This window comes from Ascaphus truei, chromosome 2, assembly GCF_040206685.1.
Source record: "Ascaphus truei isolate aAscTru1 chromosome 2, aAscTru1.hap1, whole genome shotgun sequence".
Lineage (NCBI taxonomy): Eukaryota > Metazoa > Chordata > Amphibia > Anura > Ascaphidae > Ascaphus > Ascaphus truei.
In genome coordinates, this window is record NC_134484.1 from 53,154,911 (window position 1) to 53,174,974 (window position 20,064).

At 40.3% G+C, this 20,064-nt stretch overlaps 1 protein-coding gene across 6 annotated transcripts in view; it reads left to right on the top strand.

Annotated features, from left to right (window-relative positions):
- Positions 1-20,064, top strand: part of CSMD3 (CUB and Sushi multiple domains 3) — a 1,548,521-nt gene that overhangs the window by 896,705 nt on the left and 631,752 nt on the right. For all 6 annotated transcript variants that reach the window (XM_075582415.1, XM_075582410.1, XM_075582412.1 and 3 more), the window contains one exon: positions 9,844-10,026. In XM_075582415.1, the coding sequence (XP_075438530.1) occupies positions 9,844-10,026 (183 nt within the window). The remainder of the gene's footprint in view (positions 1-9,843; positions 10,027-20,064) is intronic.

Genomic DNA, 20,064 nt, shown 5'->3' on the forward strand with positions numbered 1-20,064 from the left:
TATTGTGTGTTTTGTGCATTAATGTATTGAGATTAGGTGCCCATTGTGTGCTAGAGTTGCTTATCATGCCCATATTATTATACGGGTATGATGTACCACTATACTACTCAATGCGTACAGGGAGGGTATTGTTACCCAAGAGAATTGCTTACAGGATGCTTTTGTTTACAGGCGTCACAAACAGTCTTTTGAAGTAGACACTCACATCTTCACCTGAATAAACATTCCAGAAGAAGATATTGACAAACAAAAGTCTTATTTACTTCACACCCTGTCCAAACATTTCTTGTTGATTATCAAGGACTTCAAAAGACAATACTGTGTTTCCTGAATTAACATCTAGACCCCTTGTAGAAGCAGTTGCTATTTTCCAATCAGGATGTTGACATGTACAAAACATTTATTGATAAATTTGGTATTTCTAGGTTTTTCCCATGATCTTCAAAGAGAAAAACACAATTTGGTTGAAGCATACATCCTCAACCAATCAGAACCTCCTACATGTTGAGCTATGAGTGTAGAAACCCCGTTTAAACTAGGAAATTATGTCAGTTAGTCAGGAGAGAAGGAGGGAAAGAGAAGCAGAGCATGATCATAATTCTTGTGCACTTGTAAATCTGAATATATATGTGTGTTATATCAATGTATTGTTAGGTAGGATGTACTGTATTGTACTGTTTTGTTAGGCCTGTAATAAGTACAAACCTTATAAGGAAGTATATGTAGTATTACTGTGTAAGTCTTATATTTTGTGCTGTGCTCTAATAAATATTAACGTCTATATAACTGAAGCCTCTCTGTCGTGCCATAACTCTTATAAACAAAAAGGCATGCATGTTTGAATGTGTTTCCTATTGGAACCCATATCTACACATTCATCTCCCTAAATAATAGTTTGCCATATAATTATACTATTATAAGCCAGCAATACTTTTATAGATGAATACACAATAAATTAATCTATATTTCTATTTCTGGATAAGGTTAAACATTATAGGTAACATTATAGTGGGTCCGGGGTGGGTGCTTAGGCCTCCCGGATGGATAGTGGGGCAGGGTGGTTTAACACCATAATTACTGTAGCGGTTATTAACCGCGAAGGTGATTAAGGGGTTAGGCGACATTAGATTGCATTTATTATGTATGCATGCTTCTGGGAACTGAGGACAGGGACCTTGCTGGTCGAGGACATCCATCATATTGCTGTGGTAAGTAGAACTGTATTTATTTACTTTATTTATGCTTGCTAATGTTGTGTTTAATAATGGAAAAATAATCTATTATCCATATCCATTACTGTACTGTATGTGTTTGTTGGTAGTGGTGGTGGGGGGGTGTATTTATTTAAATGTAGGGCATGTTTTATTTTTTTACTTACAGGGTTGGTACCTCAGGTCTGCGGGGACCTATGGAGACCACCCGAGGCCCCTCGGACACTCACGGTACCACCTGCGGACCCACGGGGGACACCTATGGGGAAGAACCGTGGGCCCCACAGCTGTGGGGGCCCTGATGACACCCAGAGGGACCACCCGAGGACCCCAGGATGCCCACGGGTACCACCTGCAGACCCACGGGGGACACCTGTGGGGAAGAACTGGTGGCACAAAAGCTGGGCCCTATGGACCCACAGGGACCACCTGAGGGCCCCAGACACCCGTGGTAACCACCAAGGGCCTCAGACACCTGTGGAGATGACCCGGGACCCCTAGACACTCGCAAGCCCACCCGTGGATTCAATTGTGGCCCACGGTGACCTACGGGACCACTTTGAGGCTCACGGAGCCTAGCTGGGACCTCCCAGAGACACCCAGACTCTGTGGGCATCCCCCTCTGGTGCACTGTGGGGCCTGCGGACACCCGTCGGGACCATCCATCGGGGACTCCCTTTGGCCTGGGGTATTAATCCTGTGTGTAAAATAATAAATCATGGTTTTATGGGGGGACACGTGGGGTGGGTTGTGTATTAGTGGGTGGGTAGTACAGTACATATTGTAATGTAATCTGCAACAGTACTGTGCCTTAACCCCTTCATTGCCTTAGCGGGCATTGCATGGCCGCTAAGGTAATGAAGCTGCTTACATTTAAATTTTTATTTATTTTGTGTGTGAGCAGGGGGTCTCCTGAGTTGAACAAAGTTGATTTCAGCCTCGGGACCTCCTACTTCCCAAGAGACAGACCCCGATATTGGTTGCTGGTATCCCTCTGCTTTGATTAGATCCATGTGGATTTTAATATGGGGATACCGGCACCCCATACCGGGGCCTGTAACTCGGGAAGTAAGGATCCCCGAGGCTGAAATATTTTTTTTTCAGCTCAGGAGACCCCCTGCTCACGCACACTATGAATAAAAATAAAATGTGAGCAGCTTCGTTACCTTAGCAGCTACTTGCTTAGGCAATGATTTTTTATTTGGAGGGGGGGGGTGTGGTTGATACTAGTGTACGGGAGCAGGGGGTCTCCTGAGCTGAACAAAGTTGATTTTAGCTTCAGGGACCTTCTATTTCCCGAGATACAGGCCCCGTTATGAGGTGCCAGTATCCCTCTGCTTTGATTAGATCCCACGGTCACGTGACCCACGAGATTTTAACATGGCGGGTATACTGGCACCCCATAATGGGGCCTGTATCTTGGGAAGTAGGGGGTCCTTGGACCTTAAATCAATGCGGTTCAGCTCCGGAGACCCCCTGCTACATTACTGCAATGTTAGAATTTTAATTTAACCCCCGGGATCGCCTGTGAGAGGTGCACAGTTAGAGTGACTGATTCAGCCTTTCTCACGGCGCGTCTATTACAGAAAGGCAGACTACGGTAGGACTCACACAGCAGGGACCCCCACTGTGTTACTCCGGCGGGCCATTAGTCTGCAACTGAACATCTTGGGCGGATCTTGGGAAAATCCTAAAATTCCATTACGTGATGTCTTCGAATAACTGCCGCTGCAGCAGTACATACTGTGGATCAAGCAATTACCCAAACTAGATTGCAAGCTCTACGGGGCAGGGGCCGTGTCTGCTAAAAAAAAATCTATTTACAGTGCTGTGTACACCGTCAGCACTATACAAGATAAAAATTATTATTATTATTATCATCACCACAAAACCCATGAATGTGATGTCCACAAGTTCATTTGGCATAACACGAGGTGGCTCCTTCCTCTGGTTAGGGAGTTTCATTCACTGGGCATGTCCTGGTTACGTTCCTGGTAATACACTGATGGCTGCAAACAGCATTAACCTCTGTGCTTTCATAGTGTGGATCAAGTGAGAATAAGCAACAGAAGTTGCTCTACTGCAGATTGTTTGTCATTTTAAGGCAAAAATAAGCTAAAAGTAAGGTTGGTAGCTTGCTGTAAAGGCAGAAAGGTGGCATTGGGGGTTGTGTTTAAGATCTTTGGAGGACCCAAATAACTGTATTCGGGAGACCATTTTTAAGTAGTATAACGTTTAAGGGGTTGAAAAAGTGCACTGGCAAGTTTATTTAAAGTGGTAGCATACCTTGTTATGCTGGTAGTTTACTATATACATATACTTCATTATTAGCGTAATGTTAATCAATAGTATAGAAATCAACTGCTGACAAACTTTCAGGAGACTGCAATGTTCAGGTAGTGTAGGCTTAAGAATGACAGAAAACGTGCAGAGTCGTGACCCTTTCTCCCTTTCTCGTAGCTACAGTATGGTTATTGATTTTACCAGGTAGTATGTGATAAGATTTGTAATCATTTCCTTTCCAATATTATGCACAGCTGTTTACATAATTTATACAATGCATTAAAATATATCTATTGAGGAACTCAAAAAAGCCACAGAAAATAGAATTATAGTGACATACATTGAGGCAGTGTTATGAGCAAAATAATAAAACTGGGACCAAAAATAATAAAACTGAGTTACAGCTGAAGTGGCACAAACCACTGGAGACGATTAGTGCACTGTTTTATGTTTAATAGCCCCGCTTGAAACATTTAGAATCTCGTTAAGCATGTAAGCAAAAAGGTCTACTTATAAAATTACTCTAGTTATGTATCCAAATCAGAGGGCAATATATAAATCTAAAACAATGGTTTGTGCCATGAAATTGATGCTAAGAGAAGCACTTTGAACTGGCATTGTTTAGCATTAATGTTTCAAGCTTTTTTCATGCTTTCATTTTCTTAGCAACTACAGCAGTGTTTCGAAATGTAGTAAGTAGGAGTAAAGTAAAGATAACTTAATGCATGTGCAGTGTAATGAAAAAGATTCATTATTGCCATAGAAAACATTATAAGTACTTTTGTTTTTCCACATTAAAAAGTCCTCTACGTCTGATACAGTAGAAAACTCTGAGGATTTTAGATCTGTGACAAACACCGTAAATTGAAAGTTGGCGCAAACAGATGAAAAAAACAAACACAATTCAAACATAAAATATTAACATAAATACAGTGTATCTCTTCTTGCATACTAAATTTATTAGCTGTTTGGGGTTTCCCATCTAACCAACATTGATAATCAAGAAGAGATACAGTATAATAAATCATTGGGAAAGTATTAGGCATGTTTGAGGCACATATTTTGACAGGATCAGCTTGAGAAATCAGAAAAAGCAGCAAAAGCAACATTTGTCAGAAATTGACTACAACAGATGCCTGAAACCTAAACAGACAATTAGTAAATTATTAATGATTTTAAACAACTTGTTTTATTAGCCAAGCCCTATAACTACCGCAGGAGTGGCCAACTGCAGTCCTCAAGGACCACAAACAGGTCTGGTTTTAAAGATATCCCTGCTTTAGCACAGTTGGCTTAATGATTAAGGTTCAATTAAGCCTTAATCAATTACTCAGTTTTTGACTAAGCCAATGATAGAGCCACCTGTGATAAAGCAGAAATATCCTGACAACCTGGCCTGTTGGTGGCCCATGAGGACTGGAGTTGGGAGTTGCCCACTCCTGTGCTAGTGTATGGTGGCCTTTTTGACAACTGTTGAGTTCAAAATTACTGCAGTGTTGGGCTTAATGACTTAATTCCCTTCTCCACTCGCCCCTGACTAGTGACATGTGGTTTCTATCTTATATGATTTTTTCTAACATATGCAATACATTGTATAGTTGCAACACTAATTTCTGACATTACATCAATACTAGCACTTTACAGCTAATCTTTATTCCTAGGCAAGAAATGTATCTACAGTAACTGTGTAACTAACCTGTAAGAAATATGGCACATGGCTTGCAAGGATACTTGTCTAGACATTGGATTTAGTTTTATGACCCTTAAAGATAATTGTGTTCTATTACATTGCTACAAGTAGCACTTTGGATGCTTGGCATATTAGATGGCTCAGGGGGCTAATATGCAACAAATAAAATGATCATTCATAACATTGCATAGTATAGCACTGGGAATGAATAACAAAAGAAAATTAAGAACCCACAGGCCACATAGGTAATCAATTTTGAAAATAACATCTGTTATACACAACAATTCCAAACTTTCTACTTCTGTCCACTGTGCAATGTAACTTTTTTTTATTTCTATTTACTTCTGACTTTGCTCTTTAATGAAAGTTCATAACTCATATAAACTGTATCTGTAAGTTATGTAAAATAACCAATGACTGTCAGAAATGCATTGCACTACCTTTTGCATATTAAAGATTTTTATATACTAAATAAATTTGAAATGATGTTAGCAATATCAATTAAATGAAAGAAAGATGTATTTATTTTTTAACCTTAAACTGCACAGCTACCAAACAAGCTTTCTAATGCCAAAGTGAAAAACACTTGCTATAATCTTAGCTGTATAGATGTGTGGGAGTTTGATTCACAAATATGTTTGAGAAATGTGTAAGAATTGTGCATATTTGTGAAAGTTATTGCACGTGTAAACACTATTGTGGAGTTTGCCTTAACACTAAAGACTTATATATTTAGCAAAAAGGACGTCTGCGAAAATGCCTTTCTCAACAGTCTATATGAATTTGTGCAAATGCTAATGATATCAATGCAGCCAAATTCCCTTCCCCAAAGCCGTGGTGAAAAAGCAAAATGCTGCGGCTCCAGGGTAGGTAAACTTTGTGGCTACCTGCGGGAGGCCAGTCTTCCTTTTTGGACCCCTCAGTGTTAAGCCTGACTGCAGGGGTAAGCTATGGTAATGTGTCCATGGCTTTTCCAAGCAGAAGTAAGACTGACTACATCTATATACAGTATATTTCAAAAGTTGGCAAGGTTTGATATTCGTCAGTTTCATAGTATTGAAGTTAGAATATATTGTATTAGCTTTATTTAAGTAAATGCCAGTACTGCCAGTAATCCCCTATTCTGAGGGGATTATTACTATTATAGGTTAATTGTAGGCTTATTTTGTTTTTATATTTTTATAGACACTTTTGTAGTCATATTGATTTTTATCAGCATGATCTCGTCTATATTCTTATGCTTTTACTGCACGTGTTTATTAAAATGAAATTGTACATACACATAGCCACCCTCTATATACACACACACACTCTGCAATGCCCCTCTATATACACAAACTCACTCTGCAGCCCCCCTACACACACTCTACACTCACAAAATACACTCTGCAGCCCTTCTCCTCACCCGCTACATTCACAAAACACACACTGAATAAACACACACAGCAGGCCCCCCTCTACACCCACAAACACACACTGCAGCCCCCCTGTAAACCCACAAAACTGCAGACACACACACATCAACAAAACACACTCTGCAGCCCTCTTGCACCCTCTACACCCACAAAACACACACTGAAGACACACACACACACACTGCAGCCCCTCCCCATACACCGACAAAACCCACATTGCACACACACACAGCAACAAACTAAACTCTGCTGCCCCCTCTACACCCACAGAACACACACCAACAGAACACACGGTGCAGACACACACACCAACAAAACAGACTGCTGCCCCTCTACACCCACAATACACACCAGCAGCCCCACCTACACCCACAAACTCACACTAAAGCCCCCTTATAAACCCACACACTGCAGACACACACGAAAAAAACACACACCCTCTGCACCCACAAAACACACACTAAAAAAAAATACTCTGCTGGCCCCCTCTAGACCCCCCCCCTTTCTCCTCACTCTCATGTGTGGAGCCCTCTGCATGCAGGGTGGGGGAGGAGTCATTTAGAAATTGTAGTGACAACTGCGCTCCAGTGCTAGATCATAATGAAATTGGCAAAATGAAATATGGCTGGTGAGAAATAACCATCTCTGTGGGGCCAAATAATCCCTGAGGTTGGGGTAAATTATGAAGCCCCTGTGACTCCTCAAAAGGGATGGTCCCCCTCCAACAGAATAAAAAATACTCACATACCGCCTTGTTCCAAAGTCCTGTGGGATGTGCAGCCAAGTGGTGGTAGTCAACTGTAGAAGAGAGAACTGGCGCACAATCCAATGAAGTGGGTCCCAGGGTGAAGAAAAATACTTTATTGATAAAATTCCATATAACAAACGGAGGAGAGCACCCTTCTACGTGTTTCGTGTATGGCTGTACACTTTATCAAGGAGTGTGTTGTGTGTGTCTGCAATGTGTGTTCTGTTGGTGTGTGTTTTGTGGGAATAGAGGGTATAGAGAGGGCTGTGCAGTGTTTTTGTTGGTGTGTGTGTCTGTAGTGTGTGTTTTGTTGGTGTAGAGAGTGGTGGAGGGCTGCAAAGTGTGTTTTCTTGGTGTGTGTGTGTGTGTGTCTGCATTGTGGGTTTACAGGGGGGCTGCAGTATGTTTGTGGGTGTAGGGGGGCTGCTGGTGTGTTTTTTTTGGGTGTAGAGGGGGTACTGCAGAGTGTTTGTGTATATACAGGGGGTTGCAGTGTGTGGGTGGAAAGAGATAGAGACTGGGTGTACAGTATGTACAGTACAATTTCATTTTAATAAACATGTGCAGTGAAAGCATAAGAATGCAGATGATCATGCTGATAAAAATTAATATGACTACAAAAGTGTCTGCTTTTTTCATGAAAAATGTATAAAATAAGCCTACATTTAGCCTATAATAGTAATAATCCCCCCAGGAACAGGGCATTACTGGCCAATAATGCCCTGCTGGGTTAAAGTCCCTCGGTCTGCAACTCTTCCAGCCAGGGCAGTATTGGCTAGTAATGCCCTGTTCTTCTGGGATTATTAATTAAATATAACATGATTTACTCATCCCCATTTTATGAGCACTGACTAGACAGCCAATAAAAGAAACATTAGAGTCTTGACTATTACATACTTCAAAGCACATCAAATAACAGTTAACATCTTGGAGTCTGTTGTCCAGTGGTCACTACTTATTTATCGTAAAATGACTTACAGTTTAAAATGCTAAGACAATCTTGAGTAAGTAGTCTATTATTGCTTTATATATACAGTATCATTCATTTATCCATATGTGGTTCCTTATATAAGGCACATTGGGGTCTATGTATTCAGGTAAGGCTGGTGGAAATAGATAATATTGCATTTAATTGATTTCTTTATTTAATTAATTGAATGCAATTTTTGCCTCTGTTTTGCACCAAGGAAATTTGTGAATGTTTATTGCCTGGTGTAGACAAATTATAAGTGCTTATCATGCTACAGTAGGTATGGGTGAAGTAAGCAATTGCCACATTGAAAACATCTGGATATTAGCTTTAAGGAGGCGATCAAGAATACTTACTAGACATTTCCACAAAGCAGCTGTAACACTATACTAAAATTATCAAGGCGTTTTATATAATAGAAGTGAATTTGAACATGACATGACCTATAATCACCCTACTTACTGGATTGATAGTACATGCCTATTTTCAACAATTGATTTTAAATCTTAATGTACTGTATGAGAGACAGTATGTTTAAATCCCTCTAACAGTTGACTAGACCATTTTATTTCTTATTTAATGATTTCTTTAGTTTGTAAAATTGTATATATTGTCAATGATAAATGGGTAGCTCTCATTTTTGTATGTGCTATATGGGGTGATGTATCAAGGCCACACAGATCTTCAGGTGCATATTTTTCTGTTTCTGTCTGTGTGCTAAGTAATAATGAATCATATTTGATGTGGATAATATGTGAGGAGATAGTGCTACATCAGATGTAGATGAGATATTTTATGCTAAAAAGAAAAACATACAGTATGGACCTACAGTAGATACAAAAAATAGTATATCCTAATAAAATACGGACATAATGAAACTACTCTTGTACACAAGTGGCACAGAGGGGTCAGTCATATGTTGTTCAGTCAAAGCCGTCAAAATATACAGTACGATACTAACTTGATGCACATCACTCCTTTCCGAGTATCAATCTCACCATTAGAACACTTGATAATGACTAATTTCCTATATCAATAAAAAATAAGGTAGATTACATTTTTAACAGTGCTAACGTTAATAGCAAATAAATAACAGTATGTGATTTATGAGATACAGCCTCACAACGACCTTAGGCTTACATTTGTACATTTCCTAACAGTATGAAAAAGTTAATCATTATTTAGAGTACTCTCAATTGAGATTGCTAAATATTACATAAGATGTATATACTGCACAGCACATAAAAATTGTATGGGGAAAAGAGAAATCGGGATTGAAAAATATGTAAAACCAAAGCCATAATAGTAAAATTATTTTAGAAACTTTCATTTTTTTTCTTCCTACTGGACAATTTACAAAAAATAATAACAATGCTTAGTGTTTCCACCCACCACTGATTATAATTTGGCAGAGACTGTCCCATCCCAGGTCACACAATAGTTAAGGTTAAAAACTCTTTACAGTAATTAACATATTTATTTGCTGATCTGTGATTCTAATCCTGCATTTATTTTTCACTTTACAGAAATTGAAAAAGCAAGTTGTGGGGATCCAGGAACACCTTTATATGGTATTCGAGAAGGAGATGGATTTTCTAATGGAGACGTTTTAAGATTTGAGTGCCAGTTTGCATTTGAACTAATAGGACAGAAATCTATTGTTTGTAAAGAAAATAACCAATGGTCGGCAAACATACCAATCTGTATTTGTGAGTACATTTTTCCTATAAAATATCATTATGATTATGTGTTGGTTTTATTATTACTTATAGCATTACATTTAAACTGTACAAACTTTACCAAGGAAAAACCTATCCATTGGAACCAATAAGATGTGTTTCTCTTGAAATATACGGTACAGTACAGTTACACCATTTATTGCACCAGTTTTGCAGATGGGAGACTTTGATAAATGATACCTTTAGAGCAGAGGTTCCTACAGGGCTTTCAGTCAAACGATTGTGTCACATGTGCTAATGAGAGGATACCCTTAAAACCTGCACTGTTAGTGGCCCTTGAGGACTGGAGTTGGGAACATCTGCTTTAGAGAATGTATTTCTTACAAAGTTAAAACGTTTGCAAACAGTATCAAATTGGCAATTATTAATGTTTTAAATGTTTAAAACAATTAATTTTTCTCAAGTCGCTTCTGGTATTCACATCCATAGTTATTCACATTCATATAGCACTGTATTGTGAAAACACTGTCACAGCAGCATTATATTTTGCTTTTCTTTTATACTATTCATTTTTATGGTGTCAATTAAAATGTTATTTATTTTATTGGCGAGTAAAACACTGATTTGCAATCAGTGGCATAAAAATTATTTACATATTTTTCATGTATGACACAATATTAGTCCTCTGGCACATTCACAGGTACATTTATATTTTTTAGTTATTTATGATGTGCAATAAAGTACATACCTTTTAATGATTCTTCATAAGTTATTTCCAGTTACCTGGAGTTATGTTTGGTTTTAAATTGCAAGAATAGTTGATAACGAAACAATTGTGCTAGTTTATTTAATTATGGAACATACAGTATGAAGAATTTGACACTTTGTTTTTGCTAACCAAGTATCTTACCATATTTCCAATGTAATATAATTTTAACATAATTAAAAGTGTTTTTTTTTTGTAAAACAAAAAAAAGGGCATCAACCAATGGGATCACACACACACACACACACACACACACACACACACACACACACACACACACACACACACACACACACACACACACACACACACACACACACACACACACACACACACACACACACACACACACACACACACACACACACACACACACACACACACACAAACACACACACACACACACACACACACACACACTCTAGCGGAAAGTACCCAGTGTTGCTCTGGAAATCTTAGATACCAACTACATTTTTCCCCTCCTCCTCCTCTCATCCCACTCCCCCCTACACCCTTCTCTCGCTCCCCCTCTTCTGTTTCCAACCAGTATCTCTCTCCTTTCCTTCATACTGTATCTCTCCCTTCCATAATTTTCCTTTAATAACTTATTATGTCCCCAATTCTTTACGCCTCTCTCTCCTTCTCCAGCATTTCCACTTTCTCTTCACGTGCCAACTGATTTTCTCTCTTTCTTTCTGCGTCTGATTCCTGTGTAATATGTATAAATATCTGACACCAGGCTATGTGCATTATGATGCCATGGGCCACATACTGTACTTAGCCTACCAAGTACAACACCCAGTAGCTGACTTGATTGAGAAAAATAGAATGTATCCAGTTTACAATAATAGACAAAAGCCTGCTTCTTGATCTCAGTAACCATCATGCAAAATGTGACTATGATATCTCAAGAGGTGCCCAAATGGATAGCAAACAAACAAATAATTTTCCAAAATATATAGTAGATAGCTACTGTATAGAAAGCAAGAATGGTGGAAAAGAAAGAGGCAGAAAGAATTGGCGACATCATAAGATATTAAAAGAAAGATGCGGTGGGAAGAAGGAGTGAAGGGGGAAGGACGGGGGAGAACAGTAGGTGGTAAGAAGAGGGAGCAGGGGGGAAGATGGGGGAAATGTAGGCAGGCAGAGATAAATGGAGGGGGAGGGAGAAGGGGAAGAGGGAGAGAAGGTGGAAATAATAGCAGCTTAATCTATCTTCTATTTAAATGCAGGAGAAGGGGGAAGGAGAGAGAGAGAGAAGGGGAGGACAGAAAGAGAGAGAAGTGGGGGATAGCTAGTAATGTAGATTACTGCAACCCATGAAAAAACTGGTGCTTTCAGCTAGAATCACTGTACTAGCTGAACATACCCGTTTTCGCATGGGTTGCAAAAATCTACATTACTATCTCTCCCCCTCTTCTCTCTCTTTCTGCCCTCCCCTTCTCTCCCTCATCCCCCTTCTCGTCCTCTCTTCCCCCCTTTTCCCTGTGTTTAAATAGAATATAGATTAAGCTTCTCTTCTTTCCCCACCTTCTCTCCCGCTTCCCTGCACCCTCCCCCTTCCATTTCTCACTTCTCTCTGCCTCCCTCCCTCCATTTCCCTATTCTTCCCACCTGCTGCACACCCTTCTCCCTCCCTCCCCCTTTTCACCTTCTACTCTTCTCTCCATCTCCCCTTATCTCCTTCTGCCCTGCTTCTCTCCATGGCTAATTTATTTTAATACCTTATCATGTCTTCAATTCTTTTTGCCTCTCATCCACCATTCTTACTTTCTCCTCATGTGTCAACTGACGTCCTCTCTTTCTTTCTTTATCTGCTTTCTATCTAAACTTTATAGTTATCCCGCTTTCCCTATCTGCCACCAGGCTATGTGCATTATATTGTCATGTGCCAGATACAGAGCCTAAAAGGTATAAATAGAATTTGTAATGTCTCCTAGAATAAATAGAATTAAGGCATTGTATCTAAACATGGACAAAATCCTGATCTCATGAACCATCATGAAAAATTTGGCTACGATATTTTACGAGTTGTCCAAATGCATAGCGAAAAGATAAATAACAAATAACTTTACAAAATATATAGTATATATAATAAATACTAATAGGGCAGAAAACTATTATTTGTAGAGAAAACAACAATTGTCTGCAAACATACCAATCTGTATTTGTGAGTACAATTTTCCTATAACATATAAATATGGTTATGTTATTACTTATAGCATTAAATACACATTTAGGGGGTCATTTATCACAGTAAGAAAACTACAAATTTTCTCAAGGAAAAACATTTCCATTGAAACCAATAAGAGGTGTTTCTCTTGATATGTCTGGTTCTGTAAGTATGTAATTTTTGCACCAGTTTTGCAGATGGGAGACTTTGATAAATGATACCGTTAAAAAAGGTAAAGTTTTTGAAAATGTATTCTTTGCAAAGTTGAAACATTTGCAAACAGTATTAAATTAGCAATTATTAATATTTTTAATGTTTAAAACAATATAATTTTCTCAAAACTTCTGGTATACACATCCATAGTTATTCAGATTCATGTTGCACTCTATTGTGAAAATATTTTCACAGCAGCACTATATTTTACTTTTCTTTTATATTATTCATTTTTTTGGTGTCAATTAAATATTATTTATTTTAATGATATATATCTATATATCTGAGTTATTACCACTTAAAATGAATAGAAAGCTACAATAAGAGAGCTCTGTCTTTCTCCCCCTCTTCTGCTTTTTGACCATTCTTTCCCTGGATGGACGGGGATAAGGGAACCCTGGGAATCCGGAGGAAAGAAGGTGTGAGGAAGACCCTCTCATGTAGTATTATTACTATGTTAACGCCCTCAACCTTCCCAGACCATACCTCGTCCTGGGGACATCAGGAGTCAGAGTATTTCCAACATGAAGATCTGTCCTATTTCTCTAGTGCAACCAGAAAACAGACACAGGGTACAGCTTTAAGACTCATGACCTCTTTCACAACGTCATTTTTTTTGTGATGGAGATTGTTAGGAGGGGAATTTGAGTCACAAATTGAAAGTTGTGTGTACTGCTTCTTTATCTTTGACTTACCAATGTAACTCATCTCTATGATCAGTATGATCTCCTCTCCTTCCCCACTGCACTAAACGAGGAGGCAATAGCCCTGTTGTCACCTTAGTATTGCTCATTATTACAAATAATAATAATACAGTAGAGTCCTGATTATCCGACCTTGGGTTATACAACCTTCCTTTTTATCCATCATTCCTCCCACACCCCTCTTCTCGCTTACCGGCAACAGAAGAAGAGGAGGACTACAGACTGCAGGAGCGGTACTGGAGGAAGACAGTTGGCGGCCTGAGAAGTGGACCATGTCAGCGGAGGAATGGAGTTAAGGCAGTGAGCGGTGTTGGCAGCAGGCTGGAGAAGACCATCAGACCCTGTGTGAGGAGCAGGAACAGAGCAGCATAGGAGAACAGCTGGGGAGGAGCGTGCTGTATTACCAGAAGTCAGACACCGGTCAACTTCTGGTGTTACAGCGCGCTCCTCCCCAGCCGTTCTCCTATGCTGATCTGTTCCTGCTCCTCACACAGGGTCTGATAGTCTTCTCCTGCCTGCTCCCGCCGCTGCTCGCTGTCTTAACTCAATTCCTCCACTGACATTGTCCTCTTCACCGGCTGCCAGCTGTCTTCCTCCAGTGCTGCTCCTGTGGTCTGCAGTCCTCCTCTTCTTCTGCCACTGGTAAGCAAGAGGGGGGGATAATACTTTCCATATTATCCATCACTTTTGGTTATCTGTCACGGTATCGGTCCCATTTAGGTCGGATAACCGAGACTCTACTGTATATGTATTTATTTAAATTGCACTTTTCTCCCAATGGGCACTCAAAGCACTTCACAGTTACAAAAAGGAAAAAAGAACAAAACATTTAAAGTTATAAAAGAGACTAAACACAAGGTACAATAGTTGATGGGATGGTACTGTAGTAATTAAATGCCAGACAGATTCTTGTTTACTTACCAGCGGGGAGAGTGTGAGTGTGTTACCATCCCCTCTGTGTTGTTTGTCATCTTAAAGTAAATGTTAATGCACTATATCCTTGCATTTGTGTTTCTTCATATGAGGGTCTACAAAGAGTCTGCTGACCTGGAGAATCTTCTACGTGGAGTTACAGTATTATGTGTTTTTCAGTGCTAACTAACACTTAGTTCATTTGCACATATTAACTGTTTTATCACTGCGCCATGAACACTGTTTTGTTTAGGTTTCTGGTTAGTTAACAACCAGGCCACAACATTCTGCACCAGCAGCAGGTGGCGCAGCTCTGTAGCCAGTTGATCCAGGTAGAGTGCATAACATTAGTTCAGGCATGAGGACAAAAAGGCATGGACAAGACTAGCAAAATCCTCTGGGTGAATAAAGTGCTTAATCATGGCTATGTTCCTTAGGTGGAAGAATTAAGATTTGATTATGACTGACACATGATGTTTAAGGGTCAAATCATAGTTAAGGACAACATGAAGATTCCACACACAGACAGAGTTTAACAACTGGGAGCACCCATGCCTAGGGCCAGTGTTTTGACCTACTTTAGCTGCAGGCCTATTGTCTTCCGACAGTGAGCATCCACCACGAGCACTCCTGTCTTATTAGGATTCAACCTCAACAAACTAGCACTCATCCTCTCTGGATAAAAATCTATTAATGAGTGATAATGTTTTTTTAGTACCAGGTGCAAAGGACAAGTAGATTTGAGTGTTATCTGCATAGCAGCATGTATACTGCAAACAACATAGGAGATATGATAGAACCCTGTGTCACTTCATACGACAGGTGCACAGGTTAAAGGATTATACTCCTGAAGATGCTCTCTATAACCTTCCAGTGAGAAAATATCTGAACCAGTTGAGAACTGTGCCACCCAGTCTACAGAAATCCTTCAAGTTAAAGATCCCATGGTCCATGGTATCGAATGCTGTAGATAGAGAGGTCAAGATCAAACAGTCACCTCTGTCTCTTGCTACCAGGAGATCATTAAGCACCTGAACTCGAGCTGTTTAAGTACTATGCCATCTTCTGAATTTTGACAGTAATGGGTCATAAGTATCATGGGTTGATAGACTGGATCCCCGTTGGTTTGCTACCACTTTATTAATAACCTTCCTTAGGAAAGGAAGGTTTGATATGGGCCCGTAATTAGCCATGCAATCTGGGTCTAAAGAAGGCTTTTTTTAAAAGAGAAGAAAAATGGTACCGGGCGCTTCTAGTGTAATGAAAGTGTGTAATTCACACTTCTAGGGTGTAATTCACGCAAATACAAGTGAAATAAATCTAAAAAATCTTGTGACAATATCTACCACCAAAATGTGAATAAATGTGACTATAGTGTACAAAATATATAATGCAGCAGCTCTATACCCTTAGACTGGCCTGTCCAGGTCCAAAATGTGATGCGTCGTCTTCCAGGTAAGGGGAGCGCTGCAGATCTCAGATGCGATATGTGAAAAAGTAAGAAAAATATAATGGTGCAGACAATAAAGTCAAGGTGTATCCAAAAACAATAATGTGTCAGTCCCACTCACATATTTCTTTTGAAAATGGAAGGCATATCAGAGACTCATCTCTCTCTGATGGGAGCCCTTGGCAAGGAATCTCTGACCGATGGCTTTATATAGATGTATCTTGAATGGTAAGCTGTGTGTGTGGTAATACCTATTACCTCCCTCCCAGGGATAAGGATAAGAAAGAAAGAACGCACAATGGTATAGTATGTAGAAAAAAGGTCTATTACATCTATTAAAACATATTAATATCCACTCACATTTTCAAATGTGTAATCATACATTGGAGAGAACCGTTGGTACACATGGGGTGTACGCCGTCTGCTACTGCTGCCTCGTGCGCTTCCGCGTACATCACGTCGACGTCACTTCCTGTATGATTACACATTTGAAAATGTGAGTGGATATTAATATGTTTTAATAGATGTAATAGACCTTTTTTCTACATACTATACCATTGTGCGTTCTTTCTTTCTTATCCTTATCCCTGGGAGGGAGGTAATAGGTATTACCACACATACAGCTTACCATTCAAGATACATCTATATACAGCCATCGGTCAGAGATTCCTTGCCATGGGCTCCCATCAGAGAGAGATGAGTCTCTGATATGCCTTCCATTTTCAGAAGAAATATGTGCGTGGTACTGACACATTATTGTTTTTGGATACACCTTGACTTTATTGTCTGCACTATTATATTTTTCTTACTTTTTCACATATCGCATCTGAGATCTGCAGCGCTCCCCTTACCAGGAAGACGATGCATCACATTTTTTTAAAAGAGGTCTGATGACTGCTTCCTTCAGGAAAGATCCCCATCTGCAAAGAGCACAGGATTATTTTGGTAAACACTGGGTCAATTACATTAAATCAGCCTAAGAGAATATATGTTGGAACTGGGTCCAAATCATAGGTAGTTGGGATACAACCCCTGGATTGTTTGCACAATGTCTTCTACATCCAGATGGTAAAAGCTAGTCTATAAGTCAGAGAACCAGAATATTCATGCCTGGAACCCTGAGACTAATTAGACAGAACATTTGGGACCACAGCCAGGATGAAGGTTACTTTATCAAAGAAGAAGAGAGCAGAATCATCACAATGGGATTGTGAAAAGGCTTCACCAGGCTACAGAAATTAAAAAATAATTACTAGAGTAACCTGAAATTAACAATGGCGTGGGGGGGGGGGCTTTCTTATTTTGATTTTGGGGTTACCTCAGTAAACCCATAATAATGATGATCACTATCAGTATTATATGCTGAAGTAGGGGGGTGCTCTATTGTCAATTTGTCACACATTATGCTGACATGCATAAATATGGAATTCCTACAATGAAACACTTATCTTTACCTGAGGAATTTTTTTGCATTGCATTATTTTTTTTACAAAAGCATTAACAAAATTAAACATTTGCGGCCTCATTCTAGTTGCTCCGATGATTTTGCTGCTTTCTCGAATGGTTTGGCATGTTCCCGCTGAACGGTTTGGCATGTTCCTGCTGAACGGTTTGAAATTTGAGTTATCACGGTATTCAGAAAGAATCTGAACCCAACTCAAACTGTGCAGCAGGAAAATGCCTAAACCACTCGAGACAGCACAAAAACTCATCTTAGCCTCACTCAAAGGTCTCACCTGTGCGATCTGGCTGCAGAGATGCACAGAGAGAGACGCCTCTCCTTGCGCATATTTCGCCAGCAATCACAGTGTTTTAATAAAAAAATAATAATACTGGTGTACGTGAGCAGGAGGTCTCCGGAGCAGAACCTCGTTTGTTTTAGGTCCGGGGACCCCTTGCTTCCCAAGAAACAGGCCCCGTTATGCGGTGCCGATATCTCCTATGCATTTAAATGTCCCGGTCACGTGACGCTGGACATTAAAACATTGCATGGGGATACCGGCACCCATTAACAGGGCCTGTATCTCGGGAAGCAGGGGGTCCCCGAACCTAAAACCAATGCGGCTCTCCACCGGAGACCCCCTGCTCACGTAAACTAGTATTAAACATTTTTACTAAAACAGCTTCATTACCTTATTGCCCAGCCACTAAGGCAATTAAGGGGTTCAACTTCAAAAGCCTGTTTACTGGGGGCAGAGGTGGTGGATGAAGGGGGTAATAGCCCCAGGGTGGGTGGTTAGGCTTGACATGAAGGGTGCATGGGGAGCTAACACCTTCACTACCATAGCGGTGGAAACTGGTATGGTAATGAAGGGGTTAACAGTCCTGCTAAACCCCCAACCTCCCCCCGGTAGGCCTAATTACCTACCCTTGGTGCAACTACCCCTTCACTCAATCCCTCTACCCCCAATAAACATTAAAAAATAACCCTACTACCAACCTCCTCTACCTCCAACAACCCCCCACAACACATACAGTACAGTAATGGGCAAAATTACCAAGGCTCAACAAATGCACTCCACGGGCGAGAGCATATTGTCCGCTGTCGAGTGCTTACCTGCGGCGGGGTCCGGCAGCGTGGTGCGTCAATCGCCGTCTTCTCCCCTGCAAATTGTAATGTTTCCCCTGCAGGTCATGAAAAAATGGCTGAGCGGCATCAAATAATGCCGTGTTGCCATGGCAACGGGATGCTACAACACGCTATGACGTCACACGGCACCACGTTGCATGACACTGTGACATCTCGGCGTCCCGTTGCCATGGAAATGCGGTGTCATTTGATGCCGCACGGCCATTTTTTCAGGACCTGCAGGGGAAACCTTACAATTTGTAGGGGATAAGATAGAGATCGCTACACCACTCCGCCAGACCCCGCCAGACCCCGCCGTAGGTAAGAGTCATTGGGGGGGGTTGAGGGAGTTACTTTGGGGGGGGGGCGAGTTACTTTTGGGTGGGTGTAAGTGGGTTTTGCCTTAGTTTGTCGAGCCCTGAAAATTAATATTATCCAGTTATGGATAATAGTGCATTTGCCCAATCTAAAAAAAAACAATATACAGAAGCATAAAGTAAATAAAACTTCTACTTACCCCTGCCAGGGTGAAGGGCATCCTCATCACTATGCTCCTCATCCATGTCCTCTGTTGGCAGGAACACAATAATACAACAAGAAAAAATACAATCTAATGGCCCCTAATCCCTTAATCACCTTAGCGATTAATAAACACTATAGTAATTAAGGTGTTAACCCACCCTCCACTGCTACCCACCCGGGAGGCCTAACCACCCACCCAAAGGCCACTATACCCTCTATCCATTGATTGGCACTGTGGAATATCATACCCATATAACATGAGCATGATAAGCCACTATAGCAGCCAATGGCCAACCTATAAAAAAAACAATCAAGCCGAAAAATATGCAACAATTAAATAAATACACAAACACTTATACACCACAACAATAAAAGAACTACAAAGCCTCAACAACACATCAATACAATTATTTTATGGTAATGAGGACGCCCTTCACCCTGGCAGGGGTAAATAGAAGTTTTATTTACTGTATGCTGCTGTGTATTGTTTTATTTAGAATGGGCAAATGCACTATTATCCATATCTGGATAATAGTAATTTTGCCCATTACTGTACTGTATGTGTTGGGGGGGATGTTGGGGTAGAGGAGGTGGGTAGTAGGGTTGTTGTGTTTTTTAATGTTTATTGAGGTTAGCGGGGTAGATGAAGATGGCATTTGGCCCTTGATGGGTGTTTAAGCCTACCTGATGGGTAGCATGAGGGTTTACACCTTTATAACCTTAGTGGTATTAACCGCTAAGGTAATGAAGGGGTAAACT